The following is a 21305-nucleotide window of genomic DNA, read 5'->3' as shown; positions in this document are numbered from 1 at the left end:
AATATAACAATGATCACCTTTGTGGGTAGGCTTCTACAGTTTTAGTGTTTCATATACCTTTTCTTACCAGGAAGCAGAAGTCGTCTATAGCAGCTGTATTCAAAAACTAAACAATGTGGAATTTATTCAAATGATTATACTACTCACAAAGTAGTCTTTAAACAGCTATACCAACATCAGTTAGTAGAGTTACTTGCAAAACTGGTTAGCAAATACCTATTCATTAAAAAAAATTCAATTTACAAAGTATTACACCAAGTCTGTATACAAAATCTCATTTGCTATATTATGTGACTAGGAGGCTAATATTCAACTGGATATGTATACACGAAAAAAAAAATGCCCATAGGTTCATTCTAGTTGATCAACCAGTAATGAATCGTTCTAAATTAAAAAAGAAAAGAAGCAATGGAATGTATTCTTGAACAAATATGGTGTACTGAGGAAAGGGTAAATTAGAGATCTGAAAGAACGTTTAATTAGGATTAAAATCATGAACTGTTAGCCACTTCTATTTTCTAATAACAGTATCACATGCAGAGAAACATAACTACAAGCTCACTGAACTGGGTTAAACAGTTTTGAAGCTGATTAAAAGTACTTAATTGAAAATGAACTCTTTTTGAACCACGAGTAAATGATGCTGTATTCAGCAATTGATTTTTAAAATGACTTTAACAATTTAAGCATCAGTGAAAAACCATTGCTAACACACAAATTGAAAAGGGCTTAATACCAAGTCCTTGGTTCCATACTGAACTTCATATTCCCATCTGTATATCGGCAAAGTTGTAGAAGCTGTCTACATCCCCAGGCGCCGTCTCCTTGCTTTCTGATACAAACATCTATGTTAAATACAAAAGAAACAAAAAAAGTAAATACTAGTAACCCCCAAATTCCAAAGCCCACATTCTCCACAGAAGTCACAAGCCTGCTATTTAAAAGAAATTCAAGTACATCATTTCTAACATTTAATCTGTAGATTTTCTGTAGAGTTCATGCAATAATAGTTTCAATAGCTATGATGTAAATTGAGCTCTTTTAAAAGCACTTATGATTTAATTAAGGTCTTTGCTTTCATAATCCTTCAGTTGTATTTTTATTACACTTGGAATTTCAGTTTTTAAAATACACAACAGTTAATATTATGAAAGCTACTGAATAAAGAGGTTTATTTAAAGAACTCTTAAGTTTCTTGTATTTTCTAAGAATCTCAATAGGCCGAGAAGCAAAACTGGAGATTAGCTATTTTAAAAGCTCCTAAAGATATATTACTAATTTTAAACGAACTGTTTTCCAAACATCAACAAAGCAGTACTCAATAGAACCCTTCAAAAATAACTTTTACAGATGTCAGCCGGAAATTAGAAGAGACCTGGGTTCTACTTAGCTTTATCATAAACTAGCTATATGGGGCTGACAATTTAATAAGCCTCTCTGGGCTCAGTTTCCACATCTGTAAAATGACAAAGTTGAATTAGATCATCTTTAGCTCATTCAGATCTAAAAACTCCAAATCATATAACCATTTTCTCTCTGTTTCCTCTTCTATCCAACCTGATTATATATGCCCTCTCCCTTAGTACTGTTGTGATAACAGAATGAGACAAAAGACAAAGTACTTTGAATTATGCAAATTCAAGGGACCATAAGCCCGATCAGACTACAAAACCAAACATTTTCTCTCAGATATTTATCAAAAACCCACAATTATATATACTCATTTAATCCTCTTATATATTTGGTTTTTAAGCTATATTAATTTATTTGAGTCTGAAATTCTTAGATACAGCAATCTCATCAACCATATCTAGAAAATAACCTACATGTAGTGATTTCTAGATATAGGGTCAAGGTCAAGTTTTGATGAAGTATTACTGAAGCAAATAAAAATCAACACTGAGCAATAGGATCATCCATCTAAAGTATACAATCTTAGAAATACAACATTTTCAACATATCACTATCTTTTAAAAAGGAAGGACTTGAAGAGACATTTGGTGAGACTTTTTACTTGAGAAACTTACATATTATTGAAGGTTTTTAATAAGTAGATTATTATTTTGTAAATTCTTAAGCTATTAAAATTTTAGTTTGGCAAAGAAAAACCAAAACTTAGTTCTCAATTGTTTACTATAAGTTTTAAAAATCATGATCTGCTGAAAGTACCATTTAATTGTAAGGAAAAGGAAAAGAAATGAAAGGTTTTTTTTTAATTGAAGTATAGTCAGTTTACAATGTTGTGTTAATTTCTGATGTACAGCATAGTAATTCAGTTATACATATACATATATATATTTGTTTTCATATTCTTATTCACTGTAAGTTACTATAAGATATTGAATATAGTTCCCTGTGCTATACAGTAGAAACTTGTTGTTTATCTATTTTATATATAGTAGGTAGTGCTTCCTACTGGATCTTAATATCAACTGACACAATTCTCAAAATTGTTATTTTTCACACTATTTTTATAACAAATACAATAATCTGGACAATATTTTTAAAGCCACCTGAAAAGAGACAGCCAAAAATCTATTGCAACCTTGTGTTCTAACAAAAATAGACCACACTGTATTGTACTGACTTAACATCTCCCTCCTCCTTCATGTAACTAAGCTATGGGTGTCTTTTCAGGATATTGACCCCTTTTGTGTTTCATGATTGCTAAAGAATAAACTATTACACTGCACAAACCATTAAAATTTATTGGACAATGTACTGGATACTGTTCAAGGTGACTTACATGTATTAATCCACTGAAACCTAATAACTGAATGTTGTGGGTCCCATTACTATCCTCATTTTACAGATGAGGAAATCTGAATCCCAGAAAGTTCAAGGGTGACATTTTGTTGAACTGGACCCCTACTTCTGACCAACCAGCACTGGGTTTACAGTTGGCCCATGAACACCATAGGTTTGAACTGTGTAGGTCCACTTATACAGGGTTCTTTCTTTTCAATAACTGTTACAGTACTACACCATCCATGGTTGGTTGAATTTGCAGATGCAGAACCACAGATACGGAGGACCAATTATGGGATTTGAGCACTCGTGGATTTTGGTATCCACGGCAGGTCCTGGGACTAATCCCCCACGGACACTAAGGAACAACTGTATTTCCAAGTTCCTTTTTTTGCCATAAAGGATATGATCAATGCCTTTCCCATTCACCTTGATCCTCCCTGGACAGAACCCTGCCCCTCATCCCACCATTCAGCTTCCAAAGAAACACGATGGGAAGAAATCAGAGGAGAGTCAGGGGTCCCAGGGAGATTTACTGTCTCACTGCCTGAATTGGTTTTTTTTGTTGTTGTTTTTACAATATTCATGTTAAAATTTCAAAAATTATTTAAAAAACCTTATTCATATACAGCTATATATAAGATACTAGATAAAACAACCTAATGAGGGTGGTCATAAGTAAGAATTAGCCATTAATGCATAGAAAGAGTTCATATTCTTTTTCACTATAGGCTTTTATAAGATATTGAATATAGTTCCCTGTGCTATACAGTAGGACCTTGTTGTTTATTTATTTTAGGAAGTAGAAGGTTTGATTGAAATATAAATAGTCAATAAAGTCTTGTACCTTGGTCCCATTGAATGTCTCGTTGACAATAAGTTGACATCCTTCTACAGCACCATCTCCATTGAACTCCAAGGCAATTACAGGACCTATAAGCAAACCCATGAAGAGTCTTATCATGAATACAAATCTATTCTAAAATTAATCTTTTTATTCTTCCCTGAAAAATCTCCAGCCTCTTCTTTGGGAGGAAAGAGTAAAGAAAGAAGGAAGTAGACAGACGGGACACTCCCTTCAGCTACTTCTTCCTACTCTAATCATAAAAGAAATTAATACAGAGTCTCATCACATGACAAGTAGCTTCAGTTCTATTATAGGGCTAGTGTCACAAAAATTTTTAAGTGTTGTAAATAGTCTGACTTTTCTGATTTTCATCCTTCAACAAAACCCATAAAAAGTCCACCCATTTAGCAGTACAAAGAATAGTTGACAAAATGACAAATAAGATCAAAAGCTATTCAAGTCAGTTTGCCAGGCAGCCAGTCTTGTTTCCAATTCTTCTACTTACCAGCCAAGTTCAGGGCCACCAGTAATGATACTAAGCCAAGTAAGAATTCAGGTCAGGTACCAAAGGTAATGACCATCTGAAAGTATTTTTCTTGAGTGTGCTATATTCTAGAACCAATGACCAAGTTTTTATTTTTTAATTCTCTGGAGAGAGCATTTGTGCCTCCTTTCCCATACTTAATTTGAATACTTTTATTTATTTGTTTGTTTTTTCAACGTGTGTGTGTGTATATATATATTTTTTATTGAAGTATAGTCAGTTTACAATGTTGTGTCAATTTCTGGTGTACATCACAATGCTTCAGTCATACATGAACATACATATATTTGTTTTCATATTCTTTTTCACCATTAGTTACTACAAGATATCATTAATTTGATTACTTTTAAAACCACCTGTACTTTAAATTCTGGTGTAAAGATTTAGTTTGGCCTGGATTTAATTGTGGCATTGGCACTACTGGTTTCAAATTGTTGGCAAACACGGTCATAAATCAGCCAAACAAAATAAGCCTTTCAATCCAATTAAAAGGTATTCCACTATCACTTTATCCCTAATAGATTTGCTTTTTATCTCCTTCAGTAATGGAGAAGTCCTAACATCCAGGAAATTACAAATTTCTTGAAAAAAGACATGAATTCATTAAACAACATAGAATACAAGGGAATAATGAAATATTAAGGAATGAAACATGAAGGTGAATGTAGTCATGTGCCACAGAACAAGGCACAAGGAGAGAAAAGGTCTTGTGATTTAATACAGACAACAAATACAGAAAAGGCAAGATACATCAGTCAACTGTACAACCAGATACAGAGAACAAATTAAAGTATGAGTTTTTCAGCATTACCATATATATAGAGCAAAACAGCTGTTGAGTAAAGAAAAGAAGGTAGCTGAGGAATATTTTCTCAGGAAAATGGATGATTCTATGTCTGGGGCAATGAATGCATACAATCAGCCTCGAACATCTTGTTGAGCCAAAAAGCAATGAAGCTATTAAAGGCCAATAGGGTTGTATCATAAGGACCCAGGAGCTAGCCTGAAGAGGCTCCTAAGGGCCAACGATGAGACATGGGGAGATCAGAGGGAATGATGACTGCAATTTATTAAAACATACTAAATATATAGTCTTGAGCTCACAACGATATTTAGAAAAGACAGAAACAAAATGTACTGGACACCACTGTAGGTTGCTAGGGCACCAATTTATTACTCTAAAAATCGATACTTAATTATTTTTCCTTTATTCTGCTTTTCTAGTATGAAGCAAATTTCAAGTTAACCAAACAGTTCGGTGTACAAGGCGAAGTTCTGTTAACATCCATTAATAAATGCAGAGGAAGTGACACAATTAGAAAATGATCATTTTTGAAATTCCTAATTATTTTACTGGATTAGGCAACAATCAGCAATGGCTTTCGCATCCCACAAGGAAGATAGACAGGAAACTATAATAAGACTGTCACTACCTGAGCCTAACAATCTTAGGATCACTAAAAGTGCAACGATCAAACATTATGTACCCTCTAGTTACAGGAAATAATACCACCTATGAAATATTCTGACGAAAAAACCCCCCAAACCAAAAAACAACAAAACTGAACCTGAGTGTAAACAAGGCTTAGATTTAACTTCTAATCTACAAGAACTATAGAGGAAGAAATTCAACAAACCCATGCATACTATGGGACAACTGACCAGGTTTCTTTTACAAAACAAAGGCATGACACAAATACGGGAGGGGTAACACCTGTTTCTGGTTAAAAGCGATGTAAGATACAAAACAGCCACATCCAGTGAGTGAGTGGGCCAATTTTAGACCTGGATCAAATTAACCGTAAAAATACATAAAGGATGTTTTTAGATTAATTAAGGAAATTTGAATATGAACTAGGTAGTAGATGACATTAAGGAACTGTTAATCATGTTATACATGATAATATATTGTGGTTACTTAAGAAAACATTTGTGTAGCTGTCAAATTGTTAAGGTATAAATCTTATAGTATATAAAATATATCTTAATAAAACTTATTAAAAAAGGAAAAAGGAAAACATTTGTTTTTAATTTCATTTTGTTTAAGGCATATTGAAATGTTTAGGGATGAAATGATGGGACATATCAAAATTTGATTAAAATATTTCAGCAAAAAAAGGGAGTATAGATTCTTTTTTTAAGTATGGCAAAAAGCTGATAAAACTGGGGGATGGGTACACATGGGGGTCACTGTACTCTACTTTTGAGTCGAAACAGTACATTTGGAAATTTGCAAAAAAAGAGTTTACAAAGCATTTTAAACCAAATAAATATTGAACTAAAAGGGAAAAGTTAATAATGTAGGGTTTCCAGGTTTGCAGAGAACAGAAAGTTTGAAGTAAGGTAGAAGAGAATATGCTTTTATTCAGGATCTCTAAAGGAAATACAGTAGATATATTTTTAAAGTCAGAATTTGTTACTGAAAGTTCCTATAGTCTACAAAGACAATATAATCTGGAATTCAGAAATACAATTTTGGTAGAATCACCCAAGTATGTAACTTGCTTGATATCCTTGGAATAGATGAGGAACTTCCAATAAGTGACTTAATTTGCCAACAAAGAAACATCAACAAAAAAGGTGGACAAGTGCACTGGTTTTGATTAACAGGTGTGGATTATTCTAAATTAACAAAAACTACAACATTGACAATGCACTTCTTAAGCAGTTCTGTTTGATTCTCTAATGATGATGACTACAATTACTGTAAAATTTCCAAACTGAACTATGAGGTCAACGAGGATCACTGCTCATGTTTTTAGTGTTTTAATGTGAACTTCTTATCAAATAGTTTGCAGGAGCTTTAAATCTTAATATTTGAACTGTCATGAAAAATTGTGAGACTTTGAGGTAAATAAAGAAAGATTTCTGGATGTCCTATCTAACAAACTCTTCTGTGTTATTTAATATGACCTTGGAACAAGCCACTATCACACCTCAATTAGATTACAGCAACAGCTTCCCAGCTGGTCTCTGCTTCTTCCTTAGAGTAACCAGAATGATAAAAGCTGTATTTTAAAAGGCCCATGGGCCCATGGCATTCTTCTGCTCCAAAACCTCCAGTAAAGTATATTATTTTTATTTTTAATTCTTCTAAAAATAACTGACAGTTTAAAGTAATAATATGAACAATGCATTAGGTGTTTGTAGCATATGTAATAGTAAAATATATAACAATGACACAAGGATGGGAAGAAAGATTTGAGGATATAATGTTATTATGTCCTTATATACTACAGGTGACATGGTATAATATTATTATAAGGCGGACTCAAGTTATTTAAATGTGTTTACTGTAAAACCAAAGGTGACCATGCTATAAGATTTACGAAAAGTGGTATAAATAAGTCAATAGAGGAGATAAAATGGAGTCATAATACCCAATTAAACAGAAAAAGAGGTAACAAGAAACAAAGAACAAATGGAACGGAAAGCAGCTAGCAAGATGGTAGATGCTGATCCAACTACAGCAACACCTTTCAATTTGAATGGTGTAAACACACCAGTAAAAAGACAGAGAGTGTCAGATTGGATTGAAAAGCAAGAACCAACTATATGCTGTCTACAAAAAGTTCACTTTAGATACACAGACTTTTGATAAGTTAGAAGAAAAGGGATAAAGATATATGATGAAACACTAATAATCAAACGAAAGCTGAAGTAGCTGTATTTCAAAGCACATTTCAGACAAAGAAGATTATCAGAGACCAAGAGGGGAATTACATAATGATAAAGAATTCTTCAAGAAGACATAATCCTAAATGTGTATGCAATTAATAACAGAGTTTCAAAATTCACAAGGCAAAGCCTGACAGGATCTGAAAAGAGGAATAGACAAATCCACAATTATAGTGGAAGACTCTGATACTCTTCTTTCTTTAATTCATAGAACACTTAGATAGAAAATCAGTTAGGATACAGATGACCTGAATAGCACTATCAACCAAACTGACCTAGTGGACATTTATAGAACATTCCACAAAACAAAAGCAGAATATACATTCTTCTCACATGCACATAGGCTATTCACCATGATAGACTATATTCTGTTCCACAAAACAAACCTTAACTTAGTAAAGAAAACAGAAATCATACAATGTGCATTTTTAAACCATAACAGCATTAATCTAGAAATCAGTAATAGAAACACACCTGGACAATCTCACAAATGTTTGGAAATTAAATATTATACTTCCAAATAATTCATGGATCTGGTGAAAAGTCTCAAGGCAAACTAAAAAATAATCTGAACTACATCAGGGATCAGCATACTTTTTCTGTAAAGGGCCAGATGGGAAATATTTTAGGCTTAGTGAGTCATACCACGTCTGTCGCAACTAATCATTTCTGCTGTTAGAGTGCAGTAACAGCAAAACATAATAGATAAAAGAACAAGTGTGGCTGTGCTCCGATAACACTTCATTTACAAAACATAGTGTAGGTCATACTTTGCCAAATCCTGAATTAAATGAAAATACATCATATCAAAATTGGCAGGATGCAGCTAAAGCAGTGCTGAAAGGAAAATTTCTACCACAAGATACATATACAGTCAATCCTCATTATTTGTGGATTCCTTATTTGCCAATTGCCTACTTGATAAAGTTTATTTTATCAAATAGGCAAAATATTTGACCCAAAATCAATCCTTGAAGTTTTTTCATGGTCACTTATGGATACAAAGTGGTGAAAAATATGATTTGCCTGACATGCATGTTCCCAGGTGAAGCCGAACAAGGTGATGCTCTGCCTTCTTGTTTCAGCATTCATTCTGCGAACAAGTGCCCTCTTTGTAGTCTATTCAGTGCCACATCTTCCACATTTTTGTGCCTTTTGTTGGTAATATTGCTGTTTAAAATGGCCTCCAAATATCGTGCTCAAGCATAGTCTAATGTTCCTAAGCTTAGGAAAGCTGTGATGTGCCTTACAGACGAAATATCTAGTAGACAAGCTTCATTCAGGCACATGTTATAATGCTGTTGGCTGTGAGTTCAAATGTTAATGAATCAATAACATATACTAAATGAGGTGTCTTTAAACAGAAACGTCTATACAATAAGGTTATGTTTTGATTAGTTGATAAAAATGTTGTGACCAGAGACTTGCAGAAACCTAGCCCTCCATTTCTCCTAGGAGCAGCTGTTCAGTACTCACTGATTCAGGGTTCACAGCAACTTTATAGAACAGAACTACTGTGAAAAATGAGAATCATTCTGTTAGAAAAGAAGAAATATCTAAGATTAGTAACCCAAGCTTAAACCTTAAGGAACTAGAGAAAGAAGAGCAAACCAAACCTAAAGCAAGTGAAAGGAAGGAAAAAATAAATATTGGAGTGGAAACCAATGAAACTGAACAGAGAAAAATCAATAAGACAAAAAGAAGTTTCTTTGAAATTATCAATAAAGTGATAAACCTTTATCAAGGCTGATGGGAGAGGAAGAGGCCTCAAATTACCAACAGAAGGAATATGAGGGACATCACTAATGACCCCGCATACATTAATAAGAATAAGGAAATGCTATAAACTCTACATCTATAAATTTGGTAACTCAGATGAAATGAAACAATTCTCTGAAAGACAAAAACTACCAAAATTCACTTGAGAAGAAAAATATATCCTGAAGAGCTCTCTATATAACAAATAAATAAAATTCATAACTAAAAATCTTCCCCACAAATCTCCAGGCCAAGATGGTTTCACTAGCAAATTCTACCAGACATTTATTGAAGAAATGATACTAATTCTTTTTCTCTTCAAGATCATAGAAGAGGAAGGGTACTTCTCAACTCATTTTATGAGGCCAGCATTACCCTAATATCAAAGCCAGACAAAGATACAACAAGAAAAGAAGAGTATAGACCAATATGCCTCATGAACAAAGATGTAAAAATCTTCAATTAAATATTAGCAAATCAAATCCAGCAATATATTTAAGGAGTAAAACATCATGATCAAGGGTGGGGAGTGCATCTCAGAAATACAAGGCTGGTTTGACATTCAAAATCAACAAATGTCACTCACCAGATGAAACGACTCATTAATTTAAAAAACATGATCATCTCAATAAATGCAGCAAAAGCATTCAACAAAATTCAACGTGCATGTGTGATAAAAACTCAACAAACTAGGAATAGATAGGAATTCCCTTAGTCTAATAAAAGGTACATATGAAAAACCACAACTAACATCATTCTTAATGGTGAGACCGAACACTTTCACCTTGAAATAAGTAACAGGACAAGGATGTTCTCTTCTCAATATTGTACATAACATCACAGTGGCAGTCCTAGCCAGCATCATAATGCAAGAAAACGAAATAAAAGGCATGTCAAAGAGACAGAGGAATTAACCTAAAAGAGCTCTCAAAGGCTAAACCTGGAACAATTTGATGGTACTGGATTATAACCTAAAGGATAATTTATGAGTCCCTACTGATAGACATAAATGACTGAAGAAATAAATGGGAGAGAAGGGACAAATCTTTCTCACAGAATTCCAAATAATGTTTGTAATACTCCCCTCTGTAGGAGGTGGAGCTTAATTCCCCTCCCCTTTAATGTAGACTGGTCTTAGTGACTCAGCTTCCAAAGAATATAAAAAGAACTTCAAAAGAGTTTACAAAGAGGAAAACAGAACTTTACAGGCTTCTAGAAACCTGGCAGATACTACCTGAACCAAGTCACTAAGGTCAACATCATCGGCATTAAGTCATGTTGCTATCGTGTGCCCTCTGATGTGATCTGATGAGAAGGGTACTTTATCTCTTCTCCAAAACCCATAACCTCAGTCTAACCAGAGAAAACACCAAACAAATGTAAACTGAGGGACAGTCTACAAAATAACTTACCAGTACTGTTCAAATATTTACGGTTACAAAAAACAAGGAAAGACTAAGGAGAGATTAAGGAGACAAGATGACTAAATGCAATGTGGGATCTTGGTTTGAATTCTGGAACAGAAAAAGGACATAAGTGAAAAAAACAGGTGAAATTTGAATAAAGTTTATAGTTTAAATGAATAGCATTTTGCCAATGTAAGTTTCTTAGTTTTGACAAATGTACCATGCTTATGTTAACATAAGAAGCTGCGTGAAGTGTGTATTAAAACTCTCTGTACCACCTTTGCAATTTTTTTTGTAAATCTAAAATTATTCTTATGTAAAGAGTTTATTTTAAAAAAAACAAATAAAAATGTCTAGTAGCTTCTCACCTCATTCAGACTAGAAGCCAAATTCTCTACAGTGGCCTACAAGGCCCTATATTATCTGATTCCTCCTTTACCATTTCTCAGATCTCATCTACTATGTTTGTTGAATAAATCAATGAATGACCCTCTAAAACAAAGGAACCCAAGTCTAACTAATCATCAGAACCATCTGGAAAACTTAAAAAATGCAGATTCCAATGGTATATCTCAGAAATATCTGAATCAGTCTTTCTGGGGTGGGAGTTGGAAATTTAAATCTTTAAAAGTACCCTAGACGGTTCTGATTTGGAAGAGTCTCAAGATCAAAAACACAACGAATTCTCTCATTAAGCTGTCAAACAGCTTCACTAACTCAAAGTAAATAATCAGGACTACTTTAACCAAAGAGGAAAATTTAGAGACTAAAGTACAGACTATTTGAAGTAAAAGTGAATTTTCAAAAAGAATAAGTCCACCCTCAGCTCAGAACACTGGTTTGCAGTTGGGAGCAATTTTGCCCCCCAGGGGGCTTTAACAATGTCTGGAACCATTTTCGGTTGTCATAACTGGGGCAGTGTGCCATTGGCACCTAGTCAGTAGAGGCCAGAGATGCTGCTAAATATTCGATAATGTTCAGTACAGCCCGCCACAACAAAGAATTATCTAAAATGTTAGTGGTGCTGAGTTTGAGAAACCTTCCATAGAAAGACTGATGGTCACTTTAGATAAGGACCCAATCCATCCAACACTTGCCGGAATATCTCCACAGACAGCCTGTTCATCATTCCACATCAATCAGTGCACTACTGGGCAGCTTAAAAAAATTTTCCCAGCTTTTATTTTGAAAAATTCCCAACATTATAGAAAAGTTGAAAGAATAACATAAACGTCCATTTGTTCTTTGTCTACACTCATCAAGTGTTAACATTTGGCCACATTTGCTTGCCACACACTATACACATACACGCACGCACGCACATGTATACAAACACACATACTTTGTTTTTGTTTTCCTGAGCCATTTGAAAATAACAGACATCATGACACTTCAGCAAGCATCTCCTACATAACCACAATACCATTATCAAACTTAAGGATACAACAATAATTCCATAATATCATCTTCAAACTTCCCCAGTTGTCCCCAAAATATCTTTAACAGATTTATAGCTTACAGCTTACCCCACTCTAATCCAAAATGTAATTAAGATTCATTCCTTGCATTTAGTTATGTTTTTCCTAATTAATTAATTTTAAAAAATTAAAGTATAGTCAGTTTCCAATGTTATGTCAATTTCTGGTGTACAGCATATGTTTATTTTAATCCAGAACAGCCCTCCATCATTTTTCTTTGTTTTCCAGGACACTGTATGAAAGAGTTCTCTCCAGTTATCTTGTAGGATGTCTTCTATTTTGGATTTGTCTCACTGTTTCCTCATGGTGTCATTTAACACGTCTCTAAATTTCCTTTCTTTCCTATAAACTAGAAGCTAAGTCTTGGCTCATTTAGATTCAGGTGAAATATTTTTGGCAAGAATACTTCATAGATGATGTTGTGTATTTCTCACTGCATCGCATCAGGAGAAATACATCAGGCTGCCCTGCCATCAGTGACGCTAAGTCTGACCACTGGGTTAATGTGATGATCAGCAAATCTCTGCTGCAAAGGTACACTTCCCATTTGAATTAGAATGTACAAATATCCTACTTCTTATCAACTTTTACCCCGATAGTTTCAGTATCCAGTGATAACCTTTGCCTAAATTATTACATTTGGGGGTTGGAACGTAGTGATTTCCAAAGTCTATCATTCCTTCTACGTTTATTAGCTCATAGTATTCTGTAAAGTGCAGACGAGCTTCCCTTTATTCCCTCTGCCCAACTTTTTTTTATTATCACTATGGATGTGTGAATTTCTGCTGTTGTTAAATCATTTCCCTTCACTATTCTTTCTGATGCTCAAATTGTCCCAAATTTGGCCAGTGGAAACTCCTTGAAATTTCTTCAAGCTGGCTCTTGTGACCGTTTGACATGATCTCATTAGCCTTTGACTACTTCCTCTGGGCATCTCTGGTTTTAAAAGATGTTTATATGATGTTTATTTGCTGAAATTCCTATAATACCTGCCCGATGGTTTTAGTTCTACTTTTTGCAGGAACAGAACATTTAAAAATTTTTATTTATTTATTTATAATTCTTATTTCTTTTTTTAACCTTTTTTATTGATTTATAATCATTTTACAATGTTGTGTCAAATTCCAGTGTTCAGCACAATTTTTCAGTCATTCATGGACATATACACACTCGTCACATTTTTTTCTCTGTGAGTTATCATAAGATTTTGTGTATATTTCCCTGTGCTATACAGTATAATCTTGTTTATCTTATAATTCTTATTTCTTATTCAAGAGGATCAGAATATTTTACCTCTTCCATGTAGAATGCTGTGTAACTTAAAACATAAATATGGTTGGGCTGGAGCAATTCGTTTTTTGTTTTTTTTTTTTTAGTTTTTTTTTTTTTGAGGGGGGAGAGGTAATTAGGTTTATTTATTTTACTTATTTTTAGAGGAGGTACTGGGGATTGAACCCAGAACCTCCTGCATGTTAAGCATGTGCTCTACCACTTGAGCTATACCCTCCCCCGGTTGGAGCAATTCTAAGAAACCATTTCACTAACAGTACATGAGTATATAAATCATTAATTTAGGCCTACTCATGCTCATTTCATCCCTGATCCTCACACTTTAGGATGTTAATTACATTTATTACTTGATTCAATTTCTGAGAGCTGCTGAGAGTTTGAAGATTTGCTTTCAAGGTTTCATCAGAATGTTCCCATATCAAAATGGCAGTATCAAAGGAGCCAGGTCATAATTTCCTATATATAGTCTGGGATAGATTCATACACTGGGTTGGAGTCAGCCCTTGGCACTACTAGAGTAACCGCAAAGGAGTATGAAATACCATATTAATACTTAAGGGCTGAGTCACATCCTGCATTAGTTATTAAAACTATCCTAAAAATCCTCTAATATGTTCATACAGGGTTTTGCAGTTTATTGCAACATGCGTGTAAATGCAGAAATGCCCTCTTTCGAGGGTATATCCGATCAGCAGTACATATTACTATGCATATTTGCTCAGGCCAGTCGAGAAAAGCCTGGTGAGCCTTGAGCAAACAATGTTCCTGCTCTGAGAGATGAACAGTACTCTGTCTTCTAGAATCAGCTCACCTTCAAATACATGGAGACAGACAGTAACACTTCAGGAGGGCACACGGACTCTAGTTCCTCCGTTTACAGACATATTTCCAGTATCTGAGATTTATTAGTAGCATTCGCCCACTGGTGAAAACAATTCTAATTACGTGTGGGAAGTTTAATCAATCATATTAAATATACAGAATAATATATGTTTTACTTATATTTCTTACTTCTTTTCCAGTATGGTCAAAGCACATGAAGGTAGAAAGAATCCTTATCAAGTGCTTTGTAAATCTGGGCAGGGAGAAGGAAATGGTCGCTCACTATAGTACAATAATATGACAATAATAAAATAATAATTAAAAATAATCAAATACATAATAATAAAACGTGATTTTCAAGAACTAAGGTAATAGAATAGGGGAGGAAAAACCCTAATTTCTAGTTAGTTATATGTGGCTTTTTGAATGATGTGAAATTTTGACATTTCTGAATAGTAACAGGAAAAAAACATAAAAAAAAATGAGAAACACAAGACAATGTAAGAGAATAAAACAAACGAGAAAGAGAAGACAATATAAGAGAAATACTAAAGGCAAGAGTAAATTGGGGGCGGAGGGAGGGCATAGCTCAGTGCTTAGCATGCATGAGGTCCTGGGTTCAATCCCCAGTACCTCCTATTTAAAAATTTTTTTAAAATAAATAAATAAACCTAATTATACCCTCGCAAAGCAAACAAACAAAAAACAAGCAAACCAGAAAAAAAAAAAAAAAAGAAAAAAGGAAAAAAGAGTAAATCAAATCAGCAGGTCAAGAGAATAACCAGAAAAGTATACCAAATCATCCAGAAGGTACCTTTGCTCAGAAGAGGAAGGAAGTCAGGTGCTTTGTCCCGAAAAACCCTTTGCGCATCCTCCGCTTTCATTGACACCTCCTTTGTCTGAACTAGGAAAAAGCCTTTACCAACCATCTGTGGGAAATAAAATTTCATTTAAATTTTAAAATGACCTTGTGAAATTAAAACAATATTTCCCTATTCTAGAATTTTTCTGTATAAAATGCAACACAATGCTCTGATTTTTGTTTTAGTTATGACTCTAATTTAGGGTGTTTGCTGTAACAAATTTTCACAGACACAAGATTCTTTTCTCCAGATGGGTGGTTCTGGTTAAGAATTAGTACTGCATGGCTTCCTGTTAACATTAAGGATCAAATAAATGTGAATTAGCCTTCCAAATTTTAAACATTACTTAAAAAAATTTTTTTTGACTGAAGCTAACAGATGGAAGCTTTAGTTTGGTGATACTGCAAATGTCAGATGAGAGGAGAATGGTTAGGTGAATTATGGTACATTCACATGATAAAATACCATAGTTCATTAAGTAAAACAAATAATAAAAGGGGGCAAGGCTTATGTAATAATGTTAATTTTAAAAAGCATGATTCAAGTTTTACATAGTAGAGCACAATAACGAAAGAGCACATTTATGGAGTATTTACTATGTTCCAGGCAGTTTTATGCATTCTACATATACATAATATATGTAAATATACTTAAATAAAATATTCTATGTATAGCACGTTTAACCCTCTCATGAGGCAGGTCCTATTATTTCCCTCATTTTACAGATGAGAAACTAAGGCACAGAGTGGTTAAGAAATCTGCCCAAGGTCACACAACTATTACATAATAGAGCTGTGATTTGAACCCAATTAACCTGATTACAGATTTGATAAATTAAAAATTATTCCTAAAAAGGGGGAGGGTATAGCTCAGTGATAGAGTGCATGCCTAGCATGCACAAGGTCCTGGGTTTAACCCCCAATACCTCCATTATAAGCAAACAAAGAAAGAAACAAACCTAATTACTCCCATCAGAAAAAATTATCCCTAAAAAGACTATTCACTCTACAATGAGTACACATTAATTTTTAAAATAATTATGAAAGTAGTTTTTAAAATTGAAGTCAGTCAACCAAGGAAGCCTTTTGAGTTTTTAATTATAAAAGTAACATACATGCTCAATACAGAACATTTGAAAAATAAAAAACAGAGACAAAGGATTATCAACCAAGGTGCTGCAACTCAAAGATGCTACTGCCAAATAGGTACACTTCCTTTTACGCTCCTGGTTTTCTTTCTCCCCTGTTACAGAAATAATACATGTTCTATGTAAAATCCATAGAAGTACAAAGAAGAAAAGAAAACTCTGCTCTTAATCCACTTCCTAAGAAGAACCACAACTGTTAACATTTTAGTATATATCACTTTCCAGATTTACCTTCTTAAAAAAATCCGATACTTATGTGATGTTCTACAAATTTTCACTTACTTGATTGTGAACATTTCCCAACTATTCTACTATAAAATCAGTTTCAATGGTTGATAGTACTTCATTCTATGGCTACATTATTCCTTATCATTTCATCAAATTGGATTCCAAGTCGAATCCTTTTTCAGAGCCCTCAATGCTGCCTCAGAAAAAAACATACATAAAAAAGTAGCAGAAAATTATATAAACATCACTGCCAGATGATGACTGCAAAGTTACTTAAAATATTAGCAAAAATCCTACATCTGTTTCTAATTTTCTAGACTGCTCATTACCTCTCATTTTATAGTCAGACATATAAACTGACAAAAGTAAGATTGATTCAAAATACCATTACCTAAAAACAAATACTGAACTATGAAACTAGTATATCTATTTTGATATTTCATTGCAGATAGGTGAAGAAACTCATGAAAATTCTTCTACTTTTAAAGACTTGAAAATAGTGGTAACTACCTAACTAATTACATAATATTTTACTTCCAAATGACACAAGCTGCTCTTACTCTAATTTATTCTGTGCGTATCTGTGATGTAGTTAAGAGCCAGCAAGAAATCTGATTTTTAGGTAAGAAAACTGAGGCTCAGTAACTTCTTTTCACTCCTATGGAAACTACTTTCTGCTTTACTCAGTAGCTTTTCTGGACCTTCCTACCCTCTCAAGTTTTATACTTCCTACCTCAGAAAACCATTATGATATGTTTAATTTCTACAAATGCTATGAAACAAAATTCTGTGATACTCTTAGGGTTTAACAAAACCAGAGCTAGCAAGTACAGTTCCAGTAAAACCTGTCTTAAGACACTTGTGTTATGATACGAGGAAAAGACTCGAGTTTTATTTTTTCCATCTCAGAATTAATTAGCTTCTACACCTATTTTCCTGGGAACTTGAGCTTCATTTAAAAAAAATACGTCATCTCTCTCTTAATATGTAAGTCACTGATCGTTCAGCATGTTGTGATAACCTCTTCACATATAATTGGCATTTTCTTCTTTTTGTTCTCTTGTCTTCATTCCATGATCTCAGGATTATTTACTTATTTTTTTATTTTAGGGGGAAGGTAACTAGGTAGGTCGGTTGGTCTGTCTGTCTGTCTGTCTGTCTGTCTATCTATCTATTTAAATGGAGGTACTGGGGATTGAGCCCAGGACCTCATGCATGCTAAGCATGCACTTACCACTGAGCTATACCCTTCCCCTGATTTCAGGATTAGATAGGATAACTCTAGCCAAAAAGTCCCAGGGTTTTTTCCAAGGCCTAGACTGCCTTGACTCCACACACTTTTGGTCACACTCCTGCTCCACCAGGCATTTATCAACTTTCCTTTACCACTGAGGCAGCATTGTAGCATCATGCTTAAGGGTTAAGACTATGGCCTACAAAGCCGAACTGCTTGGATTTAAATCATGGCTCTGCTCCTTACCTGTGAGCGACCTTTTCCAAGTTACTCACCTTCTCTGTGGCTCATTTTCCTCATCTGTATAAAGGGGAATAATGGCACCTGTTTCATAGTTTATTCTCAGTTAAGTGGGTTAACTCATTTAAATCTCATACAACGGTGCCTGACACAGACTAAACACTGTATAAGTGTTAGCTGTTAGCTATTATTATTATTGTCATCATTGTTGTTATAGTTATTGTTGGATTTTTATTTGTTTTAAAGTATTTTGTAATCCAGAATGACATCTAAAGAACATCACTCTTCCTGGTCATGTTGCTCTCAAGTGCACACAACACTGCCATTTCACACATCAGATGTTAAAAGTTAAAAGGTTAAGGACATCTGATGACTCATGATGACTCATGACAGTGTTTGTTTTGATGACTTTTTCTTTAAACATGCTATATATTCTTTATGTCCACTCCTCATTATCTACCAAAAAGGAGTTTAACCTGAATAGTTAACTCTTTTGAAAACTGTATGTAGATTTTTTTAAAGTCACCATACAAAAAACGTTTACCTCTCTGATGTTGGATTTACATGTGATTAGACAGCTCAAAGACATAGATAGCTTCTATATCTTACCAGATCCATATCATGTTTTTTCTCAGATTAGCAAAATCAAAAAAGAAAATATCAGAGTCTTATGATTATACTTTGGCTTCTGTTGTTTTGCAAACTAGACCTCAGATATACTTTGCAGATTTCACTCTTTTTTTAAAAAAATATTTTTGAGGGGGAGGCAATTAGGTTTGTTTATTTATTTTTTTAATGGAGGTACTGGGGATTGAACCCAGGACCTCATGCATTCTAAGCACACGTGCTACCACTGGGCCATACCCTCCCCCCACTTTGTAGATTTCAGACACAGGTTTTCTACATTGTAGAATGTATAACCTACAGAGAGGTAGCCATTTTTAGTTGATTTTTTGTTTCTAAAAATCATTCCTTTTTTCTTTTTCTTTTATCTTCTTCGTTGGTGGGGGGAGGTAATGAGGTTGGTTGGTTTGTTTATTTTTAATGGAAGTGCTGGGGATTGAACCCAGGACCTCTTGCGTGCTAAGCTCACACTCCACCACTGAGCTACACCCTGCCGCCCTCTACAAAAAAAAAAAAAAAAAATCATTCCTTTTGACAGAACTGTTACAACTTTTTAAAAAAAATCCACTCAGAAAGAGACTTGATGAGTTTTCCATTCACTCCTCCACTTCTGGAAGTTGGATTTTTAATTCAAACAGACTCCTCCTGAAGAGAGCCTGATTAAATGGATCATTAAATCACCAGACTGCTGCCTCCCACTGGATCACCCGCCCAACGCAGACACTGCTGCTTCCGGAGCCCCTTACCTCCACGCCCCCATTTCTTTTTCAAGTGAAAGCTGCTACCCAAAGAACCCTTCTCTACTCCTGAGCGCACTAAGGAGCCCCTGCTCACGAGCCCACAGCCTCTGCTATACCAGCTCCCACCTCATTCTTTCCCATCAACTTCCTCTTTGTGGCCCCGGGGCATAGGGAAGTAAGGAAAGTGGTGCGGAGGTTGCTCTCACAGTCACCATGGGGGGGTCCAAAAGCTGTATTCCTACATGTCTTTCCCACACTCTAACTGATGAAAACGCCAAATAAATTTCCCCACTAAAGCATTATAAAAAGTCACCCTTTACTTTGCAGTATTACTTTTGTCAGCTTCCATAGAAATCATTTATTATCAAGAATGGAAGTTCTCTGAGGGTGGAGAATTTTTATGTATCTCCACTCCCAGCACGTATTATATTTCATTAGCTCTAAGCTGCCATCAATTGCAGGATGCATTTCAGACAAGCAAAACTGTGGAAAACACAGGTACATCCTATAATCAATGAAACATGGTAACAGAGTAACTTGCACATATTGAGTGCTTAATAAATGCTTCCTGAATTGAATGTCATTTTTATTTACTTTTTTTTTTAAGTTTAGTTCACATTTTTATTTTTTATTGTTTTTGTTTTGTTGCGGGGGAGGTAATTAGGTTTATTTATTTATAATGGAGGTACTGGGGATTGAACCCAGGACCTCGTGCATGCTAAGTATGCACTCTACCACTAAGCTATACCCTCCCTTAAATTTCATTTTTAAAAAGCTTCCTTAGGAAAGCACTTGAGGCCTAAGCAACCAGCTTACAGATAAATCTGTAGGGGGCAGAAGACTATCATTTAAGGATTGCCCATATTTCTCATAGCCAAGTTGAAAAGCATGGATGCTTTCCAGAAAGTGGTGTGCTTCTATGTAGGTGTGTGTCTGTTTCTCTTCTCTCTCTCTCCTTACCTCATCAATTAGTTTCCTGGCATTTGCGATAGTATAATCACCAGCAAATAATACCACTAAACATGATTCATCACTGCTCTTCTGTCTCTGACCCCGGGATACTGGAACGATACTTCTATTGGCTTCTGTGGAAACGCGGACAGTTTTGAGCTCTTCGGTAGTAGGTAGAGGAATATGGTCCTGGACGACCGTATCTTCTGAAAGAAGGCTCCAGTTGAGTTCTCCTGACACGGGTGTAAAGTCATGAATGTTACTCCAGGTGTTATTGAAGATACTTAGCCCTGCATCTTTGAACTGGAAAGCTAATTCAGGGTAGTACCACTGAAAACAGGCGAACTTGATATTTGTGGAAGACTCAATAATGGGCTGCGTGGCACAGCACAAAAAGACCTCCAGCTTTCTGCAGTCCCGCACACGGAACTGTTGGCAGGCTAACGCACACTTGCAATCTCTGCAATTCCGGAAAAACACACTGCCTTTCACGGGTCCCAGAAAAATGACACAGTTAGTACAGTCATCGATAGTAACGGTAGCAGAGTGATCAAAAATATAGATGCTACAGTTCTCACAGTCTTGGATGAGAAACTGTTGTCCTGCCACTTTCCCAGGTAAGCGACCTACTGTTTCATCTTTCAGTCCACTGAACATGTAGTCTTTCGGATCAACCTGCAGGAACAAAACACAGACACTGAGCATCA

At 34.9% G+C, this 21305-nt stretch overlaps 1 protein-coding gene across 1 annotated transcript in view; it reads right to left on the bottom strand.

The window, feature by feature from the left end:
• Window positions 1-638: 638 nt before the first annotated feature.
• Window positions 639-21305, bottom strand: part of RP2 (RP2 activator of ARL3 GTPase) — a 33293-nt gene continuing 12626 nt past the window's right edge. Inside the window, exons 2-5 of the mRNA XM_006187206.3 lie at window positions 20608-21273; window positions 15386-15500; window positions 3596-3681; window positions 639-845 (exon numbers count right to left, since the gene is read on the bottom strand). Of these exons, the coding sequence (XP_006187268.2) occupies window positions 762-845; window positions 3596-3681; window positions 15386-15500; window positions 20608-21273 (951 nt within the window). The 3' untranslated portion in view covers window positions 639-761. The remainder of the gene's footprint in view (window positions 846-3595; window positions 3682-15385; window positions 15501-20607; window positions 21274-21305) is intronic.

Source organism: Camelus ferus, chromosome X (genome assembly GCF_009834535.1).
Source record: "Camelus ferus isolate YT-003-E chromosome X, BCGSAC_Cfer_1.0, whole genome shotgun sequence".
In the NCBI taxonomy this organism is placed as follows: Eukaryota; Metazoa; Chordata; class Mammalia; order Artiodactyla; family Camelidae; genus Camelus; species Camelus ferus.
Note: the sequence above shows the minus strand (reverse complement) of the source record. Positions and strands in the feature narration are given on the sequence as shown.